Below are 25,440 nucleotides of genomic sequence, written 5' to 3'. Positions count from 1 at the left end.
TTTTGTGAAAAACCTGTCCAAATATCTTTTTGTTATACTGGGTACTCTGTTTTTTTTTTTTTTTTATTTTTTTTTATTTTTCCTGTTTCTTCCTTTTGGTGGTGCTTGGATCAAACCCAGAGCCTGGTGCATGCTAAGTAAGTGCTCTACCGCTGAACTACACCTCCAGCCCTTGTTGTTTTGTTTTTAATTACCTTTTAGTAATATTTATACAAGTTCATTATGAGCCTTCTCTTAGTTACATGTATTAAAACTACATTCCCCATTCTTTCTAAAATAATTTTTTTGAAGTTGTAGACGGACAGCATGCCTTTATTTTATTTATTTATTTTTATGTGGTGCTGAGGCTCAAACCCAGTGCCTCACACATGCAAGGCAAGCACTCTGCCACTGAGCTCTGCCTCAGCCCTGCATTCTCCCATTCTTGTTTGTCTTTTCACTCTCTTCTGCTTATCAAAACAGAAGTTCTTAATTTTGATAAATGAAACTTCTACATTTTAATGTATTCCAACTTACCCCTAACTTTATGGTTTTCACATTTCCTTTCTCAGCCATGAATTCTCCTATATTATTTTCTAAAAGCTTTATAATTTTTGTCTCCATATTTAGATTTCCAACCTATCTGAAACTTATTTGGAGGACTGGTGTGGGAGGGAGTCAGTTGCAGTTTTTTTCCGCTTATATATCTATTGTCCCTGTACCTTTGTTGAGAACAGTCTTTCCCCCATTACTCTATGCTGAAGCCATGCTTGCCCCAGGCTGTCCCTGTCTGAACACAGAGCACCATTTCTGTTGGATGTGGGGCTCCTCTAATGGGGAACTTAGGCTTGGATCCGCCCACCAGTCCACTACTGTACTAGAACTGCAGTGTGGTCTGAGGCTCTTTCTATCTTTTTTTCTGTCACAAGTGTCACTCAGGTGTAATATGAGGGCTCTCCTTGCCTATTCATTCATTCATTCATATTCTCTCTCTCTCTCTCTCTCTCCTCCCCTCCCTCTTTCCTTCTCTCCCTCCATCCCTTGTTCTCCATTCTTCCTGGGAATCTGTCCCAAGGAGTATCTTGTATTTCTAATCCCATTCTGGTGTCTGCTTCTTGGAGGATCCACACGGATATAGAATAGGGGCAGTTCCTAGAATAAGAGAAAAGTTATGCCTCAGTGTTAGAGTGACAGAAAGCTGGGCTAAAAGAGAATAGGTAAAGAGAATGATTGAAGGTCTTTCTGAAAGAAGAGTGAGTGGAAACTTGTACCTGAAACATGGAAGACAAGGGGAGTGTGGAGTAGAATATGACTCCAAGAGTGGACACAATCAACTTATCACAGAGGAGGAGCTCATTTGATGACATTAGTTCTATGATATTAAGGTTTTTTTATGCAAAATAACAATGTTAGGTTACATTTGTGTTGAACTTTAACAGTTTACTGAGTGTATTACTTTTTTGTAGGCCTTTCGAATGGGGGAGCAAAGGGACAAATTAAGGGAGGTTTTACTGGCTTGTCCTTTCCTGGAGTATTTACTGCCAACCCTCCCACTCCAGCTTCTCTTTTTACTTCTCTTTCCAAGAGATGAAGATTTGGTTGAAGAAATTGGTTAGGTTGGTTAGGTTATGTCATCTCCAGTCAAGGTAAAAGGTCAAAGTAGGGTCAGCATATAGTAAACTGTGTGTGGTGGGAGAGATTTGAAGGCCATGTTTGCCCTGTTGGAAAAGGGGATTTGGGTGAGGAAGGTCTGAAATGTACACTGATTTGGCTGGGGACACTGTGTTTCATAATACTTAGAAGTGGTAACTTCATGCAGAGTGAAGTTTTGATATTTTTGGGGTCACAGAAAATTATATCACTGTCAGAAAAGGGGAGGGAGAAATGATAGAAAGTGGAGAGGTATAGAGGAGGAAAGAACATTATGGATGGGTTGGTGGAAGGATGGTAATACACTGAAAAATTTTAGATAGGGGTACAGTGTGTGTGCATGCATGTGTGTGAACATGTTCATGTATGCATGTGTATACTCAAGATTCATTCAGGGTAAGGAAAAAGGAATTTGGTGGAGGGAAGAAAAGAGTGAAAGAAGTGTCAGAATCAGAAAGATTCCAAAGAACTTTAGAATCCTTAGAATGACAGCCATTAACATAGTTTTGATTAGCTAGCTGTATTAAGCTTCTCCTATGGCTGCTAGGATGGGCCAGATGTTGTATCTGAGGAAAAGTCAGGGTCTTTCCATTTCTAGGATTAGACAGACAGGTATTTATTTAAAAGATCCAGATGGTTCAAAGGAGTTTCTAATTTTACACTGTTGGGCACCAGGTTTCAAACTAAATTTGGGCTCTGCCTTCCAGCTTTCCTTTTGGCCCTGGGTTGAGAATAGCCTTCTGTTTTACCAGCCATCTGGTCCCTCAAGTGTCTGTTGCTGAGTGGCATCTCCAAATGTCTTCCCACAGAGAGGACAAAATATTCAACAAAATCTACAGGGTGAATATGTTTTTCTAACAGGGGATTACCAGATGAGATTCAAGAGAGGGGTATGACCCTGCATTAAAAGGGCCCATATACAAGTCACGCTTATATTTGATTTAGCAGAATGGGCTCCCTTGAGCAGTTATACATTGAAATGTGCCCTATGCTGGATAGTCCAGGCCTGTGCCTCTAGGTCTTTGATTTCTTGGAACTTCCTTTTCTAAACAAGCAGGCACTTGTGCCAGTTTTTCATCCTCTAACATCAGTAAACATTTCCAAAATGCCTGCTATGTGCTAGGCATTATTGGCACATAGTGATAGGAGAAACAATCACTATCAGTTTAGAACACATCTGTATTACTCAGCTTTCCATTACTGTAGCAATTACCTGAATTAATCAACTTATACAGAAGAAAGGTTTATTTTGGTTCCCAGTTTTGGCGGTTTCAGTTGATGGCTGGTTGGTCCCTTTGCTTTTCAGCCTGTGGTGAGGCAGCACATCATGCTGGAGAATACAAGGTAGATTAAAGCTGTTTATTTCATGACTAGGATACAAAAGAAGAAGAGGAAAAGACCAGAGTCCCACAGTCCCCCTTGAGGGCATGCCCCCAGTGACCTGAAACTTCCCTTAAGGACCTGCTACTTTTTTTTTAACCTCCGCCTTTTTTTTGTTGGTGCATTTTGGTTGTACATAATGTGGGATTTGTGGTTACATTATTTGTACATGCACACAATATAGCAATATAATTTGCTCAGTATCATTCCTCAGTATTTCCCCTTTCCCTCCCCTCCCCTCTCCCTGTTGGTCCCTTTTTTCTGCTCTACTGATCTCTCTTTTATTTTCATGAGATCCCTCCCACCTTTCTTTTCCTTTTTTTTTTTTTCTAGCTTCCACATATGAGAGAAAAATATGACCCTTTACCCTCTGACTTTGGCTTATTTCACTTAACATAATGGTCTCTAGTTTCATCTATTTTCCCACAAATGACTAAATTATTTTTTATGGCTGAATAAAACTCCATTGTGTGTGTGTGTGTGTGTGTGTGTGTGTGTGTGTGTATCACATTTTCTTTATCCATTCATTCATTGATGGACAGTAAGACTGATTCTATGGTTTGGTTATTGTGAATTGTGCTGCTGTGAACATGGGTATACATGTATAGCTGTAGTATGATGATTTTAATTCTTTAGGATAATTACTGAGGAATGGAATAGCTGGATCATGTGGTGGTTCTATTGCTGGTCTTTTGAGGAACCTTCATACAGATTTCCATAGTGATTGTATTAATTTACAGTCCCATCAACAGTATATAAAAGTGTTCCTTTTTCACCACGTCCTCTCCAGCATTTATTATTGTTTATATTCTAGATGATGGCCATTCTTATAGATGTGAGATTAGACCCCATTTCTTACAGGTTCCTTCACCTTCAAATAGCACCAAAATGGGGACAAAGTCTTTAACACACGGGTCTTTGGGGGCACATTCAAGATCCAAAATGCAGCGATATCTTTTTTTTTTTAAGATGACAAAAATAGAGAATGATTTAGCTTTAACCATGACATTATTATTATTATTATCATTATTAATCTATTATTATTTCTAGCACTGCTGCCTCTGGACAGAAGCAGTTAAGGCCAACACCAGGGCTTGTGGAAACTTCAAGACAAATCACACTATGGATTTTTTTTGCTTCCAACTCTCAATCCCTCCCTCTGACAACCCAGCATTTTTATCCTGGTGAGATCAGGCCAAAATGAATATCAAGGGCTAATTTGAAGAGGATGAGAAATCATAAAATGAATTCATGTGAGTAGAGGGGCTGAACAGCATTAGATGGAGGTGTAACTACTTGGTTTACTTTGGTGAGGTCTGGAGCTTAAGAGCTGAGGGGTGTATGTATGAGCCTCAGGGTTTTTTTTCTAATTACCAGATGGTAGAACTACCTCACTGCACTCTGCCAGCCGCCTGGTCCATGAGCCTGGGTGGGATTGCCCTGCTTTGCAAAATGCAGACTAGTTCTGTCTGCAAGAAGGAATAATTATGGTTGAAACAAATGTATAACGTACCTGGACAGATATAGCTCAGTTGGCTCCTGACAGATTCTGGCTTGAAGGGCCAGAGAGCTGCCATCAGAAGGTGGGATATTGCAGGGCTAAATAAGTAGGGGGCAGACATTGGCTACCTCTCTTAGTCCTAGTCAGTCTCATATTACAAACGACCTTTATGCTCTGTGTGAGCAGATATGGAAACCTAAAAGCCCAGCTGACTCACTTCATCAAAGCTTTTCTCAATAACAGGCAATAAAGCGGGTCACTGTTTCCCAAAATAGATTTTGCAATGCTTGTATCCCCTCTTAAAGTAATGGAGGAGTTTGTAGGAGTTTGTAGATGTGAGTGTGTGGGCATGTCGCTCTCTGATAGATTTTTTTTCTTGCAAAAATCTTGATGTTGTGTTTTCTGTTTTTATTGTGTGTGTGTACCTTGAATCTCTGTCCTGTCGTAACCAGACCTTCCATCCCTTGTGATATCTGCAGCTGAGAGATTTATGCAAGAGTGCAAAGCACTATGGGAAATACAGATGGGGTGGATGAATCCTGAGTTGGTCTCTGAAGGTAGAAGGCTGTGCATTTTCCAGATTTTTTCTGTGGGACATAAATCATGGAGCACATGAGCCTGGCACCGACCTCCCTTCTTACATTCTTTGTCCCAGATCTTCTGATTGAGTTATCTTCCTGTTAAATGAACCTCCAAATCTGCCATTCTCTAGATTGGGGCTTTCTGCCCTTACTCTATATACCCGTCTCTCAGCGGGCAGAATCAGGCTAACTCTTACCCCTCTTTAGAGTTTGGGGCTAGATGTCTCCTGGGGTTGTGTGCTCCCATGGCAACCCCTGCTTCCTCCTCACACCAGGTAGCACCAGTTTGCTTCTTGCTTTTCCCTGCTAAGCAGTATTCTTCACAAGACAGGGACTATGTTTATTTTTCCTAGCACAGAGCCTGGCACACAGTAGACACTTAATGATTGAGCAATGAGTGGACCCTCTTACTTATCATTTGGCTTCCCCCACACCGAAAAGGTTGGGTGAGCTCATTTTCCTTTTCTTTTCTCCCTTGTCACTAACTTATGAACACCAGCAAAAACTGTCTTTGCCTGGCTTTCTTGTTTTTTTCTTTTTTTTTCCTTCCCCTTATTTTAATTAACTTAAAAATTCAATTGTCTTAATGCCACTTCTTTGAAATGTGTTTGGATGAAATAATAAAACCTGTATATTTTGTTTGTCTGTTTGTTTTCCAAGATGCTTCGTGGTTATGGAGAGAGAAAAGGCAAAACTGTAGAGAAAAGACCAATGTCAGAGCCTCTATTACTAAAATGTCAACATTGCCTGCAGCTCTCCTTGGTTTGGGGTCTCTTGCATAACATGTTTTAAAACTAATTTAGGGCTTTATGATATTAGGACTGCATTGTACTCCAAAAGCAGGAGTTGAGCGAATCATTATCTTTACTCCTTTTCTGTAGTGATGCAGGACAAAATTGGACTGAGTATGCTACTTTTCAGGTCCCCATTGTTCCTCAATTTTTATTTCTTCCAGGACAGGACTTTGGCTTCTCTCATGGTTTTCACCAAAGCATTATTTTCTATTCAAAAAGAGAACCTAGAGGTAGAAATCAAGGTGGAGGAAAGAACAAAACACCTCCAGATGTCTATTGTTAGCTGAATTGGTATAAATGACCTTGATGGGGTGTTGTAAGTTTGGGAACAGGGAGCAGAGGGGCCTTGGAAGTTCTTGACTTCAGACTTGGAATTCAATCCTGTGGCATTCTTCAACCTGTCAGCTATTGTTGGAGTTGCAAGATAACCACTATTTACTTTTGTTTAAATTTGTTTTAAAATATTTATAGTGGAGCAAAAATGAGAAGAATAGGCACCTAATATATGCCAGCCACCAAGCTGAGTGTTTTACTTAGGCATTGTCTCATTTAATTGTTTTGATTAGATATTCATAAAGAATATTCATAAAATATATGTAATGTGTGAAGAATTCTGATGGAGGGAGCACCTGCATTTAGCATCATCTTTGGGTCCCTTGTGTCTTTCTGGAGTCCTTTCCCTTCCCTTCTCAGATATAGCCCTTCTCCTAAATTTTGCATTTATTCTTCAATTCCTTTCTGAAGTACCTTTTCACTCTTTTCTATAGTCTAAAAACAATAAATTGCTTAGTTTTGCATGACTTTGGACTGTATACAATTGAAATCATACTGTGTGAGTTTTCTGCAACTTTTACTCAAATATTTGAGTGAAATTTCTTGCATTTTTCACTCATATATTTGAACTTGAAATTCATCCACCCTATTGTGCATCATTTTCATTATCATATGGCACTACATTGTGTGAATATACTGCAGTGTATTTACTTATTCATTCTGATATGGATGGACATTCTTTTGCTTCCATTTTTAAAAACAATTACAGATAGAACTTAAATGACCATTCTTATATGTGTTCCTTCCTACTCACAGGCAGAAGTTACTTGTTTTGGAGGGACTTTATTCCACATTGTTTTTCTTTATTCAAAGAGTTTAGAAAGTTGCAAATATTATAGACACAAACCCCTAGAAACTAAAGAAAGCTATTTTGCTAGCATATTGTGGAAAGTCAGGAATAGTTGGAACTTTTTTCCTCCCTGCAAGCACATATACATGTATACAATAATAGCTTTTGCTGGTGCTTCTGATTCATTCAACAATGTTCATTTTTCTATTATTTCATATTGACCCATCATAGTTATTCATAATAGTGGAATTATTTGTCATATATTCATACATGCAGTATTATTCCTTAATATTTCCTCTTTCTCTCCCTGCCTCCCTCCCTCTGGTCCCTTTCCTCTACTCCACTGGTCTCCCTTTGATTTTCATGGGATATCCTTTACCCCTTTCTTTTTCATTTTCTCTCTAGCTTCCACATGTGAGAGAAAACATATGACCCTTGACTTTCTGAGTTTGGCTTATTTCACTTAACATAATTGTGCTACCTTTTTGTACCTGTGACCACAAGACCTAACAGTCAGAACAACTTTGAAAAAGTTTATCTTGCCTCACAGTTTCAGAGGTTCGGTCTGTGATTGAACAACTCCATAGCTCTGGGTCTGAGGTGAGGCAGAATATCATGATGGAAGGGCCTGGCGGAAGGAAGGTGCTCAGTTCATGACAACCAGGAAGCACAGAGAGTTTGAGTGCAAGGAGCCACTTCTTCCAGCCACTTCCCTACCTGCTCACAGTTACAACCCACTAATCCATTGAAATTATTAATCCATCAAATGGATTAACACACCTGATTAGGTTACAACTCTTCTAATTATTTCACCTTGGAATGTTCCTGAATTGTCTCACATATGAACTTTTGGGGTCATCTTACATCTAAACCATAACAATAATGCTCTCAAGTTCCATCCATTTTCCTGCAAATCACATAAATTCATTCTTCTTTTTGGCTTACTAAAACTCCATTTTGTGTGTGTGTGTGTGTGTGTGTGTATCTATCTATCTATCTATCTATCTATCTATATATCACATTTTATTAATCCATTCATCCATTGATAGACTGATTCCATTATGTGGCTATTTCAATTGGGCTCCTATAAACATGAATATATATTGCTATGGTATGATAACTTCAATTCTTTGGGATAAATACTGAGGAATGGTAAAACTAGGTCAAATGATGGTTCCATTCCTAGTGTTTTGAAGAATCTCAATACATATTTCCATAGTGGTTGTACTAATTTACAACCCCACCAAGAGTCTAAAAGTGATCCATTCCCCCCATGTCCTCTCCATCATTTATTAGTGTTTTATTCTTGTTGACTGCCATTCTGACTGGTGTGAGATGAAATCTCAGTAGTTTTAATTTGCATTTCCTAATTGCTAAATACAATGAAAAAATTTTCAAATAATTATTGACTTCTTGTATTTATTTTGAGAAGTATATGTTTGTTTCATTTATTTTGGTATATTTTAATAGTATTTTTGTTTATGAATTATACATGAAAAGCATGTATACTAAGACCATGTGCTAGTCTCTCTGGGTATTCATGGATGGGAAAAACAAGCTTGATAGGACTCTGTGGCCATAACCAAAGGAACTGCTTCTTCTAGTCACTAGATAAAAAGTAACATTTCATCTACTGGCTTTGCAAATTTAAATCTATTAAGTAGCTTCACTGTCAAAGTAATAGTAACTTATAGTTGATGAGACAAGGCATTCCTAAAGACAGAGCTATTTTAATAAGTTATTTAAAGAGTTTAAAGAGTTGCTGAGGCAAAATTCTGAGGATCTGTAAGTTTGTAGCAAAATGGAATGTCCTTTGGACTAGTTTCAGATCTTGTCTGTGATTTACAGATTGTGCAACTGTGCAACTTCAGTGTAGTGTACCTTCCTTCACTGTTTTCTGCAGGGTATGTTAGACACATAGTCAGTCCAGCACATATAAAAGGGACTTTATTAAAAAGATGGATCTTATGGAACCCAAAGAGCAAATGAACAACCATGTCTACTCTTGACACCAAATATGGGAAACTAAGGTTTAGGGAGGCTAAATTTTAAATACTAAAGCATGGGGGGTAAGCAAATTTTGGTGGGGGGGGAGTACTGGAGATTGAACTCAGGGGCACTTGACCACTGAGCCACATACCCAGTCCTTTTTTTGTATTTTATTTGGAGACAGGGTCTCACTGAGTTGCTTAGCACCTCTCTTTTGCTGAGGCTGGCTTTGAACTCTCCATCCTCCTGCCTCAGCCTCCTGAGCTGCTGGGATTACAGTGTGCGTCACTGCACCCAGCTAGGGTGAGCAAATTTAAATATGTACTGAACAACATCTGTGAATGAATCCATTACACGTTTTGTGCTTACATGATGTGTCTGTTTTTCCAGGGTATGTACATTCCACTCTTATTAATGGAGTTCAAATGTATTTTAAAATGTATTATTGATAAAAGCTTTTATCAAATTCTCAGTCAGTACACAGGGAGGTATTCATAATTATATTTTACTTAAAAATAGTTTTGTAAAAACAAAGTTAAACATGCACATAGTTTAAGGAGCCAAATAGTAAGAATGAAAATCTTGATAGGAATCTTCCTTCCACTCCCATCTTCTCCACATTTCCTGCCCTTTACAAGTAAATACTTATAATCCTTTGCTAGTTGCCTCCATGTCTCTAAACAGCATGCTTATGTTTCTTGATGTTTTGGTGTTAGAAATAATCTGCTTACTTTTCACTAAGAAAGAGAGGAATTTAATTTTCTTTATATATTACCCTTAATACTTGATTAGATCAATATACAGTTTTTTTTTGTATTCTTATGACTTAAACAATGCTATTCACAACTGAACCATGTAGTATACTATGATTATTTTTTCTTTCCTGTAAAACTTTTTGATTTTTTTTCCTGAAGTTAATATTTACCTTTTTTATTTGGTTGTTTATTTTTTTTTAACTTTTAATTCATTCCCCCAATCTATTTCCAGTGTATAAATCTGCATAGTACCTAAATGCTTAGAGTATTTCTATCAATTTTATTATCTTGATGATTCCAGCATCTTATGACCTGCTTCATGCTGGGATGATTATATGCCATTCATTGTGTTTAGTCACCTTTCCATTATTGTAACCAATACTGGATACAATCAACTTATAAAAAGACTGATTTGACTCAGAGGTTTGGAGATTCCAAGCCTTGGCTAAGTAGACCCATTGCCTTTGTGCCTCTGGTCTGGTGGGAGTACATGGTGGAGCAGAACTGCTCACCCCATGACTGGGATGTGAAAAAGAGAGGGAGAGAAAGGGGCTAGGGTCCCACTGACCCCTGCAGTGACCTGAAGACCTCACACTAGACCTCACTTCTTTTTTTTTTTTTTTTCTTTTATGATACAATACCAGGATATACTCTGACATAATCACAAAAGCATGGAACCCAGCCCACTCTAATTCAGTACTCAGTACCCCCCTCCCCTCCCTCCATTTCACAAATCTCCCTTCATCCATTTACAGTTTACTTTTATTTTTAATAGTGTCCTGTGGATACACCTGATTTTGGGATCCACTGTGCCACACCCATGCATGTACATATGAAAGTTCAGTCAGATTCATTCTACTGTTCTTCCCTTTTCCTGTTCCTTCATTCTTAATCCTTTTGTCTACTCTACTGATCTTTCCTCTATTTTGATGAAATTCCCTCTTCCCCACTTTTTCCTCTCACTTTCTCTCTCTTTTTTTTTTTTTTTTTTTTTTTTTTTTTTTTTTTTCCCCCTCGTTTTGGATTAGCTTCCAATATCAGAAAAAAAAATCTGAACTTTGACTTTTGGGGACTGGTTTATTTCACTTGGCATGATAGTCTCCTGTTCCATCCATTTACCAGCAAATGCCATAAAGTCATTCTTCTTTATGGCTAATACTCCATTATGTATATATACCACATTTTCTTTATCTACTCATCTGTTGAAGGGCCCCTAGGTTGGTTCCATTGCTTAGCTATTGTGAATTGTGCTGCTATAAACATCGATGTGGTTGCATCACCATAGTATGCTGATTTTAAACCTTTTGAATATATACTGAGGAATGGAATAGTTGGGTCATATGGTGGCTCCATTCTTAGTTTTTTGAGGAATCCATACTACCTTCCAGAGGGGTTGCACTAATTTGCAGTCACACCGGCAGTGTGTGAGTGTACTTTTCCCCACATCCTCACCAACATTTATTGTCATTTATATTCTTGATAATTGCCATTCTTACTCAAGTGAGATGTAGTTTTAATTTGCATTCCCCTAATTGCTAGAGATGTTGAACATTCTTTTCATATGTTTGTTGACCATTTATATTTCTTTTTTTGAGAAGTGTCTATTTAGTTATTTTGCCCACTTATTGATTGGGTTATTTGTTTTTTTAGTGTGAAGTTTTTTGAGTTCTTTGTATATTCTGGATGTTAACGCCCTATGTGAGGAGCAAGTAGCAAAGATTTTCTTCTATTCTGTTGGCTCTGTCTTCATGCTCTTATTTCCTATGTTGTGCAGAAGCATTTTAATTTGATGCCATCCATTTATTGATTTTTAATTTTATTTCTTGCACTTTAGGAGTCTTGTTAAGAAGTTGGTTCCTCTTCTGACATATTGGAGTGTTGGGCCTACATTTTCTTATAGCAGTTTCAGGGTTTCTAGTCTAATTCCTAGGTCTTTGATCCACTTTGAGTTGACTTTTGTACAGGGTGAAAGATAGGGGCTAAATTTCATTCTTCTACATATGGATTTCCAGTTTTCCCAGCACCATTTGTTAAAAATGCTGTCTTTTTTCAAACATATGTTTTTGGGACCTTTGTGTAATATCAGATAGCTATATTTATGTGGGTTTGTCTCTGTGTCTTCTGTGATTTCAGTTCTTAAAAATTCCACCACCTCCCAATAGTGCCTCCCCGGGGACCAAACCTTTAACTTTGGACCTTTGGGGAATATTCCATATCCAAACTATAGCAACCATCCTAAGGGCTTCCTTCACTATGATCCCAGAAATTCTCTGTGCCTCTCTTTTAGGTTTGATTATCTATTTCCTGGATCCAGTGTCTTCTTCTTTGTTGATTCTCTCCCTTTGATGGGGCACATCCTCTAATATCTTATCTTCCTGAGAAGGTTTGCACGGGAAGTGTTTTGAGTTCTTACATGTCCTAAAAATGTCTTTATTCTACCCACACACTAAATCATAATTTGACTGTATAAAGTTTGGATTGTAAAATGTTTTACCTGCATCATTTCCACTGTTACTATTGAGAAATCCAATATTTTTCTGATTCTTTATGCTTTTTGTTGAAACTCTGTTCCTCTCTTTTCATTCTTTCTGAAAGCTTATAGAATTTCCTCTTATTCCCAGTGGTATAAAATTTCTCAGTACATATTCCTCTTTTCATCTGTCGTCCTGGGATCTCAGAGGCCCTTTCAATCTGGAAATTCTTGTCTTCCACCCTCTGCAATCTCAATGAGTTCTAAGTTGGTTTCTTTTCCATATAGTGAGTGGAGAACAACATTTTATTGAAAATCCTTTTGTTCGGATATTTGACTTCCTGAAGGGTCCTGTTTTTGTTTTCATATCTTTTTTCTTTCTCCAGTTTTCTGTCTTTTTGTCTTTGGCTCTATTTCTGAGAGATTTCTTCAACATTAACTTCTTACCCTTGGGAGTTCAATTTTATCATCAAAATTTTAATTTCTAAGATCATAGGTTTTGTTTTGTCTTCTCTTTCATCTTGGAAGTCTTCCTCAAATACCCCATCCTAGGCCCTTTGTGTATATTTGTGAGTGGAAGTCACAAATATACATAGACTCAAAGTCAATGGAAACTATGTACTTGCTGGGTGAGGCCTGTCACATGTGAGCTTCACTGAGTGGTCCGGCTGGACTATTTCTTTTGACATAAGTATCTTTAGGTCATTTTTTTTTTTTTTATTGGGACAAGATTCTACAGGGAAGGTGCCTCCAGTGTCCTGTCTAGAGGGAAAATGTCTGGAGGGGTGGCAGAGGAGGTAGGGAAGTTCTCAAAATCACAAATTCAATACACCATCCCTACTTTTGGTCAGATAAAAGGCTAACTTCATCTTAAACAGCCTTTATGTCACTCCACATTCACCCACTCCCAAAGGTACCTCTAGCTGGTTTGGGATTTTTCTTTCTTTTCCTCTTCAGAGCTGGGGATTGAACCTAGGACCTCATACATTTTAGGCAAGCACTCTACCACTGAGCCACACCTCCAGCCCTGGGACTTTTCTCTCTTAGGGTTTAAAAGTCAATTGTTCATCTGCTTATCCACCTGCTTTCCAGTTTCTGTTACCATGGTTGCTTTTGTCTTTGTCCTAGTCTCTTTGTTCTCTTTATGCTTTTTGTGGAGTTCACCAAGATAACTGAGGCTGATGTCTTTAACCTGCCATCATTAACCATAACCCTAAAGTTTATTAAAAAAGACATCATTGTAGGGAAAGGATCAGGAATCATTACTGCAGCTCTGTGCCCTTCCATCCTTCTTTTCAAGACCCTTTACTTTTCTGCCCCACTTCCACAGGTCTCTACTATATGCTAGTTAATGAACTGTGTATCTTAACTGGTGCAAATAATGCATAACAAATTACCGATTGCTCCTAATGTGAAAAGCCCCATGCATTTGGTTACCTCCTTATGAACTTCCTTTACGAAAAGTAAACTGTACTAAAGTAAATTGCATTCCTCTTTTGAAAACTGTGCCACTTCATATAGTTTGTGTCGTGTGGGAAAAAAAGAATTGTTATTCTTTCTTGCCCATTATTTGTTATTGACTGGTTGGCTTTTTAAAGGTGACAGGCATCATTTTTCTTTTCTAGGAAGATGATTTGTTAAGGACATTTTTAGCTCATCTGCTTTGTTAAGGATCTTCAGGGGTGACATTTAAGTCACTCATAATAAGCTTAGAGTTTGAGAGACAGATTGTTCGTGTCAATCTTACACATTACAATCCCTCATTACAGTGGGATGAGGAGGACTCGGCACCCTAGAGGTGCATGTCGGGGATGCCTTTTCACACCTCTGAAATCAGACTGAGCCTGTGAGGTCGCAACATTTTCCACATAGAAGACAGGTGGGCATGTGCCGTATAGGAATGGGTAATGATGAAATAAATTGGGCAGAGGGACTCTGGGCCTGGGAAAGGTGGTGTTCCTTCCAACAATCCTTGCTTTTTCATTCACAAAGTTAACACACAATTCAGCTGTTTGGCTTTGATATGCTGAGGGCTTGAGACATCCTTTTTCTTCTCTTTATGCTTCCTTCAGCTGTTCCTGGGTTTATTTATTTCCTTTTACTGCTAGCCATATGTGGCCAGACCTTAAAGTGTGTTAATGTGTTAGCAAAGTTTTAGAGGCAAACACTTTCTTATTATTGTAAGAGACAGATGTGACTGCCTTTTTCTTTCATAGGGTTTGTCTGAGACAAGTAGATTATGCAAAGGTAGAAAAGAACAGAAAATGTATGTATTCCTCCATGATGTAGCAACCTATTTTTTGGTGGTGGGGCATACTGGGAATTGAACCCAGGAGTGCTTAACCACTAAGCCACATTCCCAGCCCTTTTTTATATTTTATTTAGAGACAGGGTCTCACTGAGTTGCTGAGGCTGGTCTTGAACTTGTGATCCTCCTGCCTTAGCTTCCTAAGTCACTGGAATTACAGGCGTGCAGCATGGCACCTGGCCCAACTAATTTTTAATCTAAAATAATGATGAATCTTGAACACAGCTCACCTGTTTGAATCACCACAGAATTTTCTTCTTATGGATGTATATAATGAGATGGAAGAAACTTTATTCACTTGAATTCCTCTTGGAGAGTGGGAATATGTGTTTGGAAGAAGAATTTTGAGAAATCTGTTGAGGTCAGGATAGGGGACTCCAAATGACAGGTTCAGGAATCAAAAGGTGTTCCAAATGCCTTCTAAGGAGACTGAATCTCATTGAGATGGCCAGATCTACAAGCTTAGAGGGTTAGAGGCCCTATACACCTAAATGTTTCTTAACAATAGTGGGAGAAGAATTTGACTTTACTCATTTTTAGTTGTTATTTGAGGTATCTTTATTGAGTTCTCTCTGTGTTACTTAGCCATGTGACTCTAGCTGATGTATTGCTGGAGTACCTGGGCCATTGGTGGTTTCCATAAATAGATTAAGGAGAATTGAAAACTCACATGTGTTTTTAAAGCATTCCACTTTAAAGAAATTGCTCTGGGTCACTTGAGTCTGGGTTTCTTGATCCCTCCACTGGCCCTTCATTTTATTTCCTTACTTTTCCCAGGGACACAAAGTACGGTAAGAACTCAGAGTATGGAGAGATCATTGGCAGTGTACCAATGAATCAAGAGTGACTAGAGAAGGCTTTTTTGGAGGCAGGACTTGATGTGAGTCTCAAAAGATTGGGAGCGTGTGCTAGGAGCAATTGATGGATGTGTGCTTTTGTGGGGATATGAGTTGAGGGGATGGCATGAGTCCCAGCTCAAGGGTGGAAATGTCAACCAGAGAGTGAAACATTTTGACTGATTTGTGGGAGAAGGAGGGATAAAATCTGAATTGCATACCAGAATCAGTGGGTGAGCTTCAGTTATCAACTGTCCCATTCATTGTTGGAAATTTCTCATGATTTCAGACCATACTTGCTGGATTCCTCAACTTACTCACAATTGCATCAGCCTCACTTACAACACTTTTCCAGGAAATAATTCCACTGACTACATAGTTCTTTGAGAACTCTGTAGATATTTTTTAAAAAGGATATTTTCATATATTGTTATTTCAGATATTATCAGTTAGTAATATCATAAAAGCTATTCCATTATAATTTTCCAGTTTCATTTTTGTTCAGTTCTCCCCTTTGAAAGAAAGCTATCATATATACAGCAAAGACATTAGAAAAAAAATCCCCAAGTTTTTATGGCATAGAGGTACATAGTACCCATAAACAATGCAGGTCTAATTCGTCTTTGAACCTCTGTAAATAATGGGAGACTCAGAGATAATATTATGCCTGACAATGTTTAAGATAGAAAGGTACTTCTTGATTTTGAAAAAGTGGATTTAAGTCTTTGGGGGACTAGGAAGAAAAACTGGTTCCATCACAAATCCTTTTTACTGGAGTAGACAATGTTTCATTAAAAGGCAGAGAAAAAAGTGCTGATGTAAACCCTTCCTTTTTGGGAAGATGATTCTTTTTGTCATGGAACAAAGACTGGCAAAAATATTCACATTTGCAGTTATCAGGATGGCAAACTTGAATTTGATGAACAAATGTATTTGTCATTTGGTGTATTTTTTTTGGCCCCATGATTCAGCATTTTGATTTGCTATAACCATTTTGAAAAAAAAAATGAAGCATTTCTTGTTTGTTGAAATAGTTTGTTTCTTTGGAATATTCCTAGTTTGTGCCCTAGTTGCCTGCGTGGCATTTTCCCAAGGCTTAGTATAAGTAAAAACATGGGAATCTCAGAAATGCCACAGTGGGTTGGCCAAGCTTGAAGTCCAGGAGGATAGGACCAAAGGGGCATATTTAGGAATGGGAATGATACAGCTCCATCTGCTGACATCAGCCTCCAAAGGACAGGAAAGAACCCCTCCAGGCATGCTGGTTTCCCCTGTGTTAGAGATTAATAAGACGTGAATTCATATGAATGACTCTTAAAGCACATTCTATTTCTGGCCTGTATGACCTCTCTCCACTTCCTATTGAAAACCCGCCTCTGCAGCATGTCACCCAAGCCCATCAGTGATTGCCTCAGCTTACCTTTCCAGTGTCATCTCCCACTATCCCAGTCATGCAGGACTTACAAGTTCTGAGATACCAATCTCTTTTGTGCTTTTCTTATTAGCTTTTGCCTTTTTCTTATAGCCTTTCCTGGCTACTTCGCTTGATCAAAATCCTACACACTTATTTTTCAAGATCTCAAGCATGAAGCCTTCCAGATATCCCCAGTCATTCAACACAGTATATAAGGAACATCTACCCCATGCCAGGCATGGTGCCAGACAGGACCCAGCCCCCTCTGGGGACCACATACATGCTTCCGTAGAACTCACAGCTGATGTGCCAGCGGTATACTGGTAATGTTAAACCACAACACTGTTCTTTCATTCTTGAAAGTCCCAAGTTCCTGGTTGGCCTGTAGTGGCAAATAACATGAATCAGTGGCTCCAGGGATGGTAGGGATGACCTAGGACAGAGGAATCATGGTTTACTTTTAAACTTCAAATTAGATTAATATTTAAAAATCCATAACCAGGCATTAGTCTTGAAAGCAGACTGTTGAAAGAGAAAAGGGTTATCAAGAGACTCAACTCTTAAATAACAAGAGCCAAGCTGGGCCTTTGCAGATTATAGAATGTTTATTCTGAGTGTAGTGAGAACTCAGGACATGATTTAGGAAAAAGCAAAGCCACCCTCCCCAAGTTCTGGGGAAGAAATGGAGCAGATAGGGAAGTTTTTCATGGGTGTGATCTGGTTCTCCTGGTGGAATCTGAACCCCTGCCGAGGATCCAGTAGCATCCAGATGGCCTGGGTCTCTGGAGGGTTTAGGTAAGTTCTCTGCTTCTCCTGGAGTCTGTGAGCCTCTTAGAGAAGATTTGGTATGACTGTTGTGACAGCAATGGTGTGTGCAGTGGGTTAAACAGACCCCTTCCCCAAATTTGTTTTTACCTGGAACCTCAGAATGTAACCTTATTTAGAAATAGGTACCGTAATTATTAACGATCTTGAGATGAAATCATCCTGTATTTGGGGGTGGGCCTTAAATCCAATGACTAGTGTCCCCATAGGAAGAGGAGAGAATGACACAGGAAAGAAGGCCATGCATAGATGGAGGCAGAATTGGATCGATGCTTCCCTGAGTGGAGGAATACCAGAGCTGCTAGAAATTGGAAGAGGCCAGGAAGGGGCCTCCCTGGAAATTTTAAGACTTCTAGTCTCCAAAACTATGAGAGAATAAATGTCATCTGAGGCCTGCTGGTATGTGGTACTTTGTCCAGCAGACCTAGAAAATGGAAGCAATGTGGGAGCAGGTGGCCATGCTGGGCCATGATTCTGGTGGTCCATGTCCTTGTGCTACCAATAGGAATTGGAATTTATATGGCCTGAATGGGAATGCAGATATGCTGAAGGAGCAGCTGACCCCGATAAGAGAGGATACCAAGGAGGGCCAGGGATCCAGGGCTTCAACCCTAGGGGCCAAACCAGTGTTCCAGACACCAAGTTGGAGCAGGCACACATCAGCAGACCCAGTGACAGGACATCAGTCTCCAGATGAGACCAGAAATACCTCACTTGTGGCCAGGGGACAGTGTGTGGAGCACAGAGTTCATGCTTGATGCCATCAGGATAGGAAGGTCCCCCTGTACCCAGGCACCATCTGGGGAGGAAGCAGGTGTGTGGTCAGAGCTCCTTTGGGAAGAGGAAGCAGACCTAATGAGAAATGTGAACCTGGAGAATGAGTGACTATTTACCTAAAATAAACGGTTCTAATTTAGAAAAGCTTGAGTTATCTTTTACTGAAAAATTTAAGATTTGTGCTGTGTGTGTGTGTGTGTGTGTGTGTGTGTGTGTGTGTGTGTGTTACCACTTGGAATTGAGTGCAAGATGAGAAAAGATATAGAAAACAGTTATAGTTTTGCCTATTTAAATTGTAGTATATATATATATATATATATATATTCAACTCCAATCCCACCCCACTCCTTAATATTTACTATATTATGTTATGTTTCCCCTCATGTTTCTTTCCCTGAACTGCTGCTGCTGCTGGCTCCCTGTGAGTGGAGATGACATCATGCACTTTTGGACACATCTTTAGATATCTATGTCCCTAAGACCTAATGGGGCTATTCTGACAGGTAGGATAAAGTGTCATTGAATATTTGTTGAATGAATGAAAAATTTAAAATGTATAAATACTATTTCCTTTTATTCTTCCTCAAGTTATTTTTTTGAAGTTTTATAGAGTCTGGATTGTCGTAGGGTCTTTTGCCTCAGACACATGCCCTGCAGGAATGTGAGGTCTGGGGAACAGGCTTAGGGTTAGGCAGCCTGGAGTAAGGTAATGGCCATAAATGACTCTGGGTGAGAATTCCCAGTTAGAATCTTTCCAAACACAAGAGTCATGGCCCTGCGTCAGAGTCTTCTATGTCTGTGAATAAATGAGGAGTGAAGGAGAGGAAGTTTTCAGAAAGAGCATAGTTCCTGCTAGGATCTTTACTGCTATTTAAAAAAAAAAAAGTATTTAAAACTCACACAGTGTAAATTAATTCAGATGTAAATTACTGTTCAGACAACCAGGAATTTGACAAGCAGAGGTGTCTGCCAACATGTCCTGAGTAATTAGCTAGATTTTTGTACTTTTTTCATTTGCTGGAAGCACTAGGCAACACTTACTTATTTCTTCTCTCTGACTTGATGGTGCCGATTCTAGGAGTTAAAAAAAAGACTTTGGATTTTTGGTGGTCAACCTGCCAGGCTTTGGAACCTACCTTTGGGGTAGAGGCTGGCTCTCAAAATTCCTGTTCTCTGAAGATGATTTCCTGTTCCGAAAGTGATTTAGCATTAAGCCTTGGGCCAAGCCACTGACTGATCTCTGACCCATTTCTTCTTCTTTGGAGCCATTTTACTGAGGACCATAATATCTATCAACTTCCCAGATCCTTGTGAGAAGTGATTAAAGAGCCTGAGCTCTGGGGAGGAAAGTGGCCAAGTGAGCACAATTATGGTTGTTAAGAAAACCCCAAACACAACAGCCAATTTCCTAAGTTTGGATATGCTTTTGCCTCACCTCTGCCAGGATATTAATGCAGCTGAGTAATTCTCAGGGGCAGAAGCTCAGGCCCTGCCACAAAATATCATTAAATTCACAACATCTCCAAATTCACTTTCTGTCCATGTCTGATCCCATGAATGTGGAAGCACTTCGAAGTTATAGCATGTTATAGAAATTGGCATTGTCATTTTGATTATAAGTCTATGTTCTGAATCAGATAATGGTTTCATCTCCTCAGGTGACATGGAATATCTGGGGTTAAATGAAGGTCACATGCCTTTTTATGCACAGGCAAAACTGATTTGTTTTGGGTGAACTGCAGGCTGCAGCCTCTTTCCAAGTGACTCCTGGGGGGTTTGATCAGGGGTGCTGTTTGCACAAACCGTTTGCCAACATTTGAACACTTTTATTTCTGATGGCTGCTTTGTGGCTTAAAGTGGTATTTCTGCCCCACAGTCAAGTTTTGGCAAGGTGAAAAGATTTCTAACCTCCACACACACATAACAGCTGCCTAGTCCCAAGGAAAAGACTCTTGGCCCTTTCAGTGCTCTTTGAGTCTCTCTGTCACTTACCTCAAGCTGGAGAAGAGATTGAGAAGGGAGAAGTGGGCTAGAAGTGGTGGGGGTAGAGGTGAGGATTGGGGGCTCTTTCTAGTTCCTCCCAAGTAGTTTGCCAGTGGGGCCTTACTGTTTTGCTTAGAGGTTTGAGAATCACCACTTACGCAGAATACTTACTTCTAAATGTCAGTGCGGTACTTGGCATACAGTGGTTACAAATTGAAGTTTGTGACTAAACAAACAAATAATTAAAGTTCAAATTGTACAGTATGACCTTGTTTTAGTCAGCTTTTTTGCTGCTGTGACCAAAAAGACAAAAACAATGTAGAGTAGGAAAAGTTTCTTTTGGTGTTCATGATTTCAGAGGTCTCAGTCCACAGATGGCCAACTCATTGCTCTGGGACCAGGATGAAGCAGAACATCATGGCAGAAGGGTGTGGAAGAGGAAAGCAGCTCAGAACATGACCACCAGGAAACAGAGAAAGCTGCACTCACCAGGACAAAATATATACTCCAAAGGCATGTCTTCCAGTAACCCACCTCCTCCAGCCATATCCTGCCTGCCTTACCATCCAGTTAATACCTATCAGGGGATTAACACACTGATGAAGTTAAGGCTCTCCTAACCCAATCATTCCACCTCTGAATGTTCTTGCATTGTCTCACAGATGAGCTTCTGAGGGACATCTAATATTTAAATCATAACAGGAAGGCAGTTCCTGGAATGTGCAGGACAACTGAAACAGGATGCTGCAAATTTCCCTGCAAATCTGGCCTTAGTTTTGAAGGAGAATGAGTCAAGTTAGGTAAATTTGTGTCTAATAAACCTTGTATCACCAGTTTTTAGATGAATACTTCTTAAAGGGTTAACATGCTGATTAAATCATAGAGTTTAAGATAATAAAGGTGATAGATACAAAATGAAAAGAAATGCCAAACTTTATCCTGCTTTTAGTTACCCACTGGGCTCGAAGGCCTAAGTAGAGTCAGGATTTTAGCAAACAAGCTTCTCTGAGTCCCTGTTATAGCATCTGGGGAGGTCCTTCTTGCTGTATCATCACTCTTGCATTAGAGATTAAGTTTCCAACATGCTTTTTTTGAGGGACACATTCAAATCAAAGCATTCTGCCCTTGGGTCTTGTTCTTCCCTCATTTAAAATACATTAATTTCACCCTAATGGTTCCTGGAAGTCTTATTCATTCCAGCATCAACCCTTAAATGGAAAGTTCAAAGTATCATTGAAACATCATGTGAATGAAACTTAAGGTACAGTTCATTCTGAGGCAAATTTTTAAATTTTATTTCTGAGGCAAATTTCCAGACAAGTTATCTGCTTCCAAAATACAGTGGTGGAACAGGCATAAGATAGACGTTTTCATTCTTAAAGGGAATAAAAGGAAAGCAGAAAGGAGTTACAGGCTCCACACAAGTTCAAAACCCAATAGGATAATCAATTCTAAAGTCCAAGTCTTGAGAATATTCTTCTTTGACTCCATGTCCTGCCTTCCAGATGCATAATTTCCCATAGCTTTGCTGGACTCAGCTCTCAGCAGCGTTGGAGTGTCACGTTTGCAACTCTCCCAGGCTGGTAGCTCTGCAGTTCTAGGCATTGGGGGTGACTCAATTCCCATGGCTCCACTAGGCATTGCCCTTGTGAGGACTCTCTGTCCTGGCTCCACACCTGCTTTAGGTTTCTGCCTGAGCTTCAGACTGTCTAATACATCTTTTGGAAACTAAGTGAAGGTAACCATTCCTCCACAGCTCATAAATTCTGTGCTTGCATAACTAGTGCCACATGCATGACTCTAAGGTTTATGATTTGTGTCCTCCAGTGTTAACTGGAGTAGCACCTGGCCTTGCTTGAAAAGTGGCTGGGGTGGCTGAAGGGTGCTGCACTAGAATGCAGGCTGCTGACACTCCAGGTGGTACAGGCCTGAGTTCCTGTGGGCTCCGGAGGCACTCCGTCTTGAAGTCTTCCTGCCCTTAAGACTCAGCACTGTGGATCTGTGATGGCAGGGGCAGCCTGAGATATCTCTGACATGTGCTTGGGGTCATTCTCTCAGCTATCTTTTGCTACTCCTGCGCTGCACACCAAGACACAGAGGTCCCAACTAGAGAATTTCTGGTTTTATAGATCTTAGAAATTGTACTATAAAAGCCCATTTTTATTCTTAGAGGCTTAAGCTACCAGGTTCCTTCTATCACTTTCCAGAAAGCCAGCATCCCTAGGCCTCCAACTCATAAGGAGACGCCTCCAGCTATAGACACATGGATATGATCATGAATCCCAGCCAACCTTGGTTTTTACTGCATGTTGTTGTGGCAAGTACCTCCTTCTCTGAGTCTCAGTTTCCTCACTGGTAAAATGGAAATGATAATACCCACATTGTAGAATGTGAGAATTAAGGAGATGGTGTACAGCAAGGGTTTGCAAAGGATCTGGCACCCAGGAAGCAATTCACATTGATTATTAATAGCTACTATTTATAAACTACTTTCATGGAACACATAGGCATATAAACTGTCATTAGCTGTTAGGGTCATGGTGACATCCCGTGCTCATTCAGATGAGACTTCCAGGACTTGTTTTGTCCCACTGTGAAAGCTTCTTTCATTCCTTGTACGTGTGTGAGTTTGTGTGTGCCTATATGTGCTCACTGTGATCTTTACAACAGTTTCAGGCATCTTTTACGTGAAAGGAGACAATAGAATATTTAAGTGTCTCAGACCTTTTAAAAGCTGAGATTCTGGGAGAGCTCAGAGGAGTGGGAGACAAAGAACATAATTCAGTGAGAGGAGAAGGAACTCTCAGGACATACTGAAGTCAGTGTTAGACGTGAAGTTGGGAGGATGTGGGCTTCCACATCTCCAGCATGCACCATTAAGCCCCTCCCACTCAAGCTGTGCCATTTCTAAGCCAATTCCCCCTGACAGGACAGCTGCCTCTTAAGCAGTACTGTTAAAACAGATGATCCATCTCCAGGTGTGGGAGGATCCAGGGCCCCAAACTAAATAGGGTGTTTGTAACAAAGACTCGTTGTTTGTGATCTGTTTACAGTGCCTATTTAGTGGTGCTAGTAATAGAAACATCACTTGATTTCCGCTGGAAGGCAGTGTGTAGGGAAGATGACACATGGAAGAGTGGGGAAAGCAAACCCGAAGCTGCATCCCATTCCTCCACCTCCCTGGACGTGAGGATGCTCTGAAATCATCAGGTTAAAGGCGCTCTCCATCCCACCTCATTCCATCACCTCTTTGGCAAAAACATGGCTTCTTCATTTGCAGTGTCCTGTCTGCAGTGACCAAGCTGGTGTGGAGTGTTGGGGAGCAAAGCTGTTCACCTTCATGGCAGCCAGGGAGCAGAGAGAGAGAGAGAGAGAGAGAGAGAGAGAGAGAGAGAGAGAGAGAGAGAGAGAGAGAGAGAAGGGACCAGGTTCCTAGTATCTCCTTCAAGGACACACCCCCAGTGACCTAACTTCTTCCTAGTAGGCACCACTCCTAAATGTCCCAAGACTCCCAGTAGTGACCAGGTCTTTAACAAATGGGCCTTGGAGGACACTCCAGATGTAAACTACAGCAAGGAGTTCTTACTGGTACAGTTTCAGCTTTACCAGATGAGTTCTGGAGATGGTTGGTGGTGATGGTGGCACAACTATGTGAAAGTACTTGATGCCACCAAACGGAACTCCTTTTTTTTAAAATTAATAATTTTATTATATTTCTTTATACCTTTATTTTACTTATTTATTTTTATGTGATGCTGTGGATCAAACCCAGGGCCTCACACATGCTAGACAAGCACTTTACTACTAATTACAAATGGAACTCTTAAAATGGTTGTAATGGTAGAATTTATTTTGTATAGTTTAGCACAATAAAACTAAGCAGGGTGGTAAATAAGCACTTTGAAGCACAAGGACAAGTGACCCCTCAAGTCCAGGCCTGCCCAGGTGTCCTGGACACAGCCTCCTGACCTTGTCTCCAGAGCCTTGGTACCCCTGCTATGTGAAGAGGCTCAGGAAGGTGTGGGATGTGAGCAAGTGGAGGTACAGGATCTGGAGGCACATCTTACCCAAGCCAAAGAGAGTCTGCCTCATTCCCAGAAGCCATGAGTTCTGTCCACAGTGGGAACTGTTGTGGTTTTTTAATGTGATAGTCAGGAGCAACCACACAGCAGAGGCTTGGGAAAACAAAGTTTATTATACTCACAGGTGCTAGGAACAGGAGGCATAGTGTGCAGGGCCACATGGGCAAGTACCAGTGTAGGTTGGGAGGCAGAAGAGGCAGGAGAGAGGGGGAGTCTGGGCCTTTATAGGGGCTCCCATGGGAAAGGCAAGGCAGGGCAATGTGAAGAGTTTAGAGTTGGCTAACTTAAAAAATAACTGTGGGCTTTGGCTACAGGGTGGTCTCTAGTTGCCTGGTACCTGGCTATGTGATGACTGGAAGGTAGGATTTGCCTCAAGGGTCTACAGGCCAAAGAGAAGAGGTGGCTGTGCTCTGATGTCTGTATATCAAAGGTGTGCTGTGGGCTACCCTTTACTATCTTTAAGATTGGCTAGTGCCAGGAAGGGCAGTCTCTCCCTAGCCAGAAAGGTTTTAAGATGTTAAAACATCAAAATATATAGAAAATAAAACTATAAGACAACACAGGTATTACGGTTTAAATATGAAGGGTCGCCCAAAGGTTCATGTGTAGAAGGCATTGTCCCCACAACAGCAGTGTTCAGAGATGGGTCTTTGGGAAGTGATTGGATCCTGAAGGTACTGACTTCATCAGTGGATTAATCCATTAATAGCTGAATGGATTTCTGGGAGGTGATGGAAACTATGCAGGTGGAGCATGGTTGGAGGTAGTACGTTAGTGGAGGGGTTGCTCTTGGGGACTATATCCTGTCCTTGTCCACTTCCTCTCTCTCTTCTTCTACTTCCCAGCAGCCATGAGGTGATCAGTTTTCCCTGGCCATGCCCTTCTGCCATAATGTTCTGCCTCACCTAAGCAATGGAGCCAGCTGTCTATGGACTGAAACCTCTGAAACCATGAGCCAAAATAAATCTTTCCTCCTTTAAGTTGTTTTTAACA

The 25,440-nt window shown here is 40.2% G+C and overlaps 1 protein-coding gene and 1 long non-coding RNA gene across 2 annotated transcripts in view; both read left to right on the top strand.

Moving 5' to 3' along the window:
- Window positions 1-7,277, top strand: part of LOC306641574 — a 125,978-nt gene extending 118,701 nt beyond the window's left edge. The window contains exon 4 of the long non-coding RNA XR_013758197.1: window positions 4,060-7,277. This is a non-coding gene — a long non-coding RNA (uncharacterized lncRNA). The remainder of the gene's footprint in view (window positions 1-4,059) is intronic.
- Window positions 1-17,336, top strand: part of LOC306641571 (uncharacterized protein) — a 148,054-nt gene extending 130,718 nt beyond the window's left edge. The window contains exon 2 of the mRNA XM_079106728.1: window positions 15,308-17,336. Coding sequence (XP_078962854.1) covers window positions 15,308-15,377 — 70 coding nt within the window. The 3' untranslated portion in view covers window positions 15,378-17,336. The remainder of the gene's footprint in view (window positions 1-15,307) is intronic.
- The last annotated feature ends 8,104 nt before the right edge of the window (window positions 17,337-25,440 follow it).

Source organism: Sciurus vulgaris, assembly GCF_902686455.1.
Source record: "Sciurus vulgaris genome assembly, chromosome: 12".
Classification (NCBI taxonomy): Eukaryota; Metazoa; Chordata; class Mammalia; order Rodentia; family Sciuridae; genus Sciurus; species Sciurus vulgaris.
Note: the sequence above shows the minus strand (reverse complement) of the source record. Positions and strands in the feature narration are given on the sequence as shown.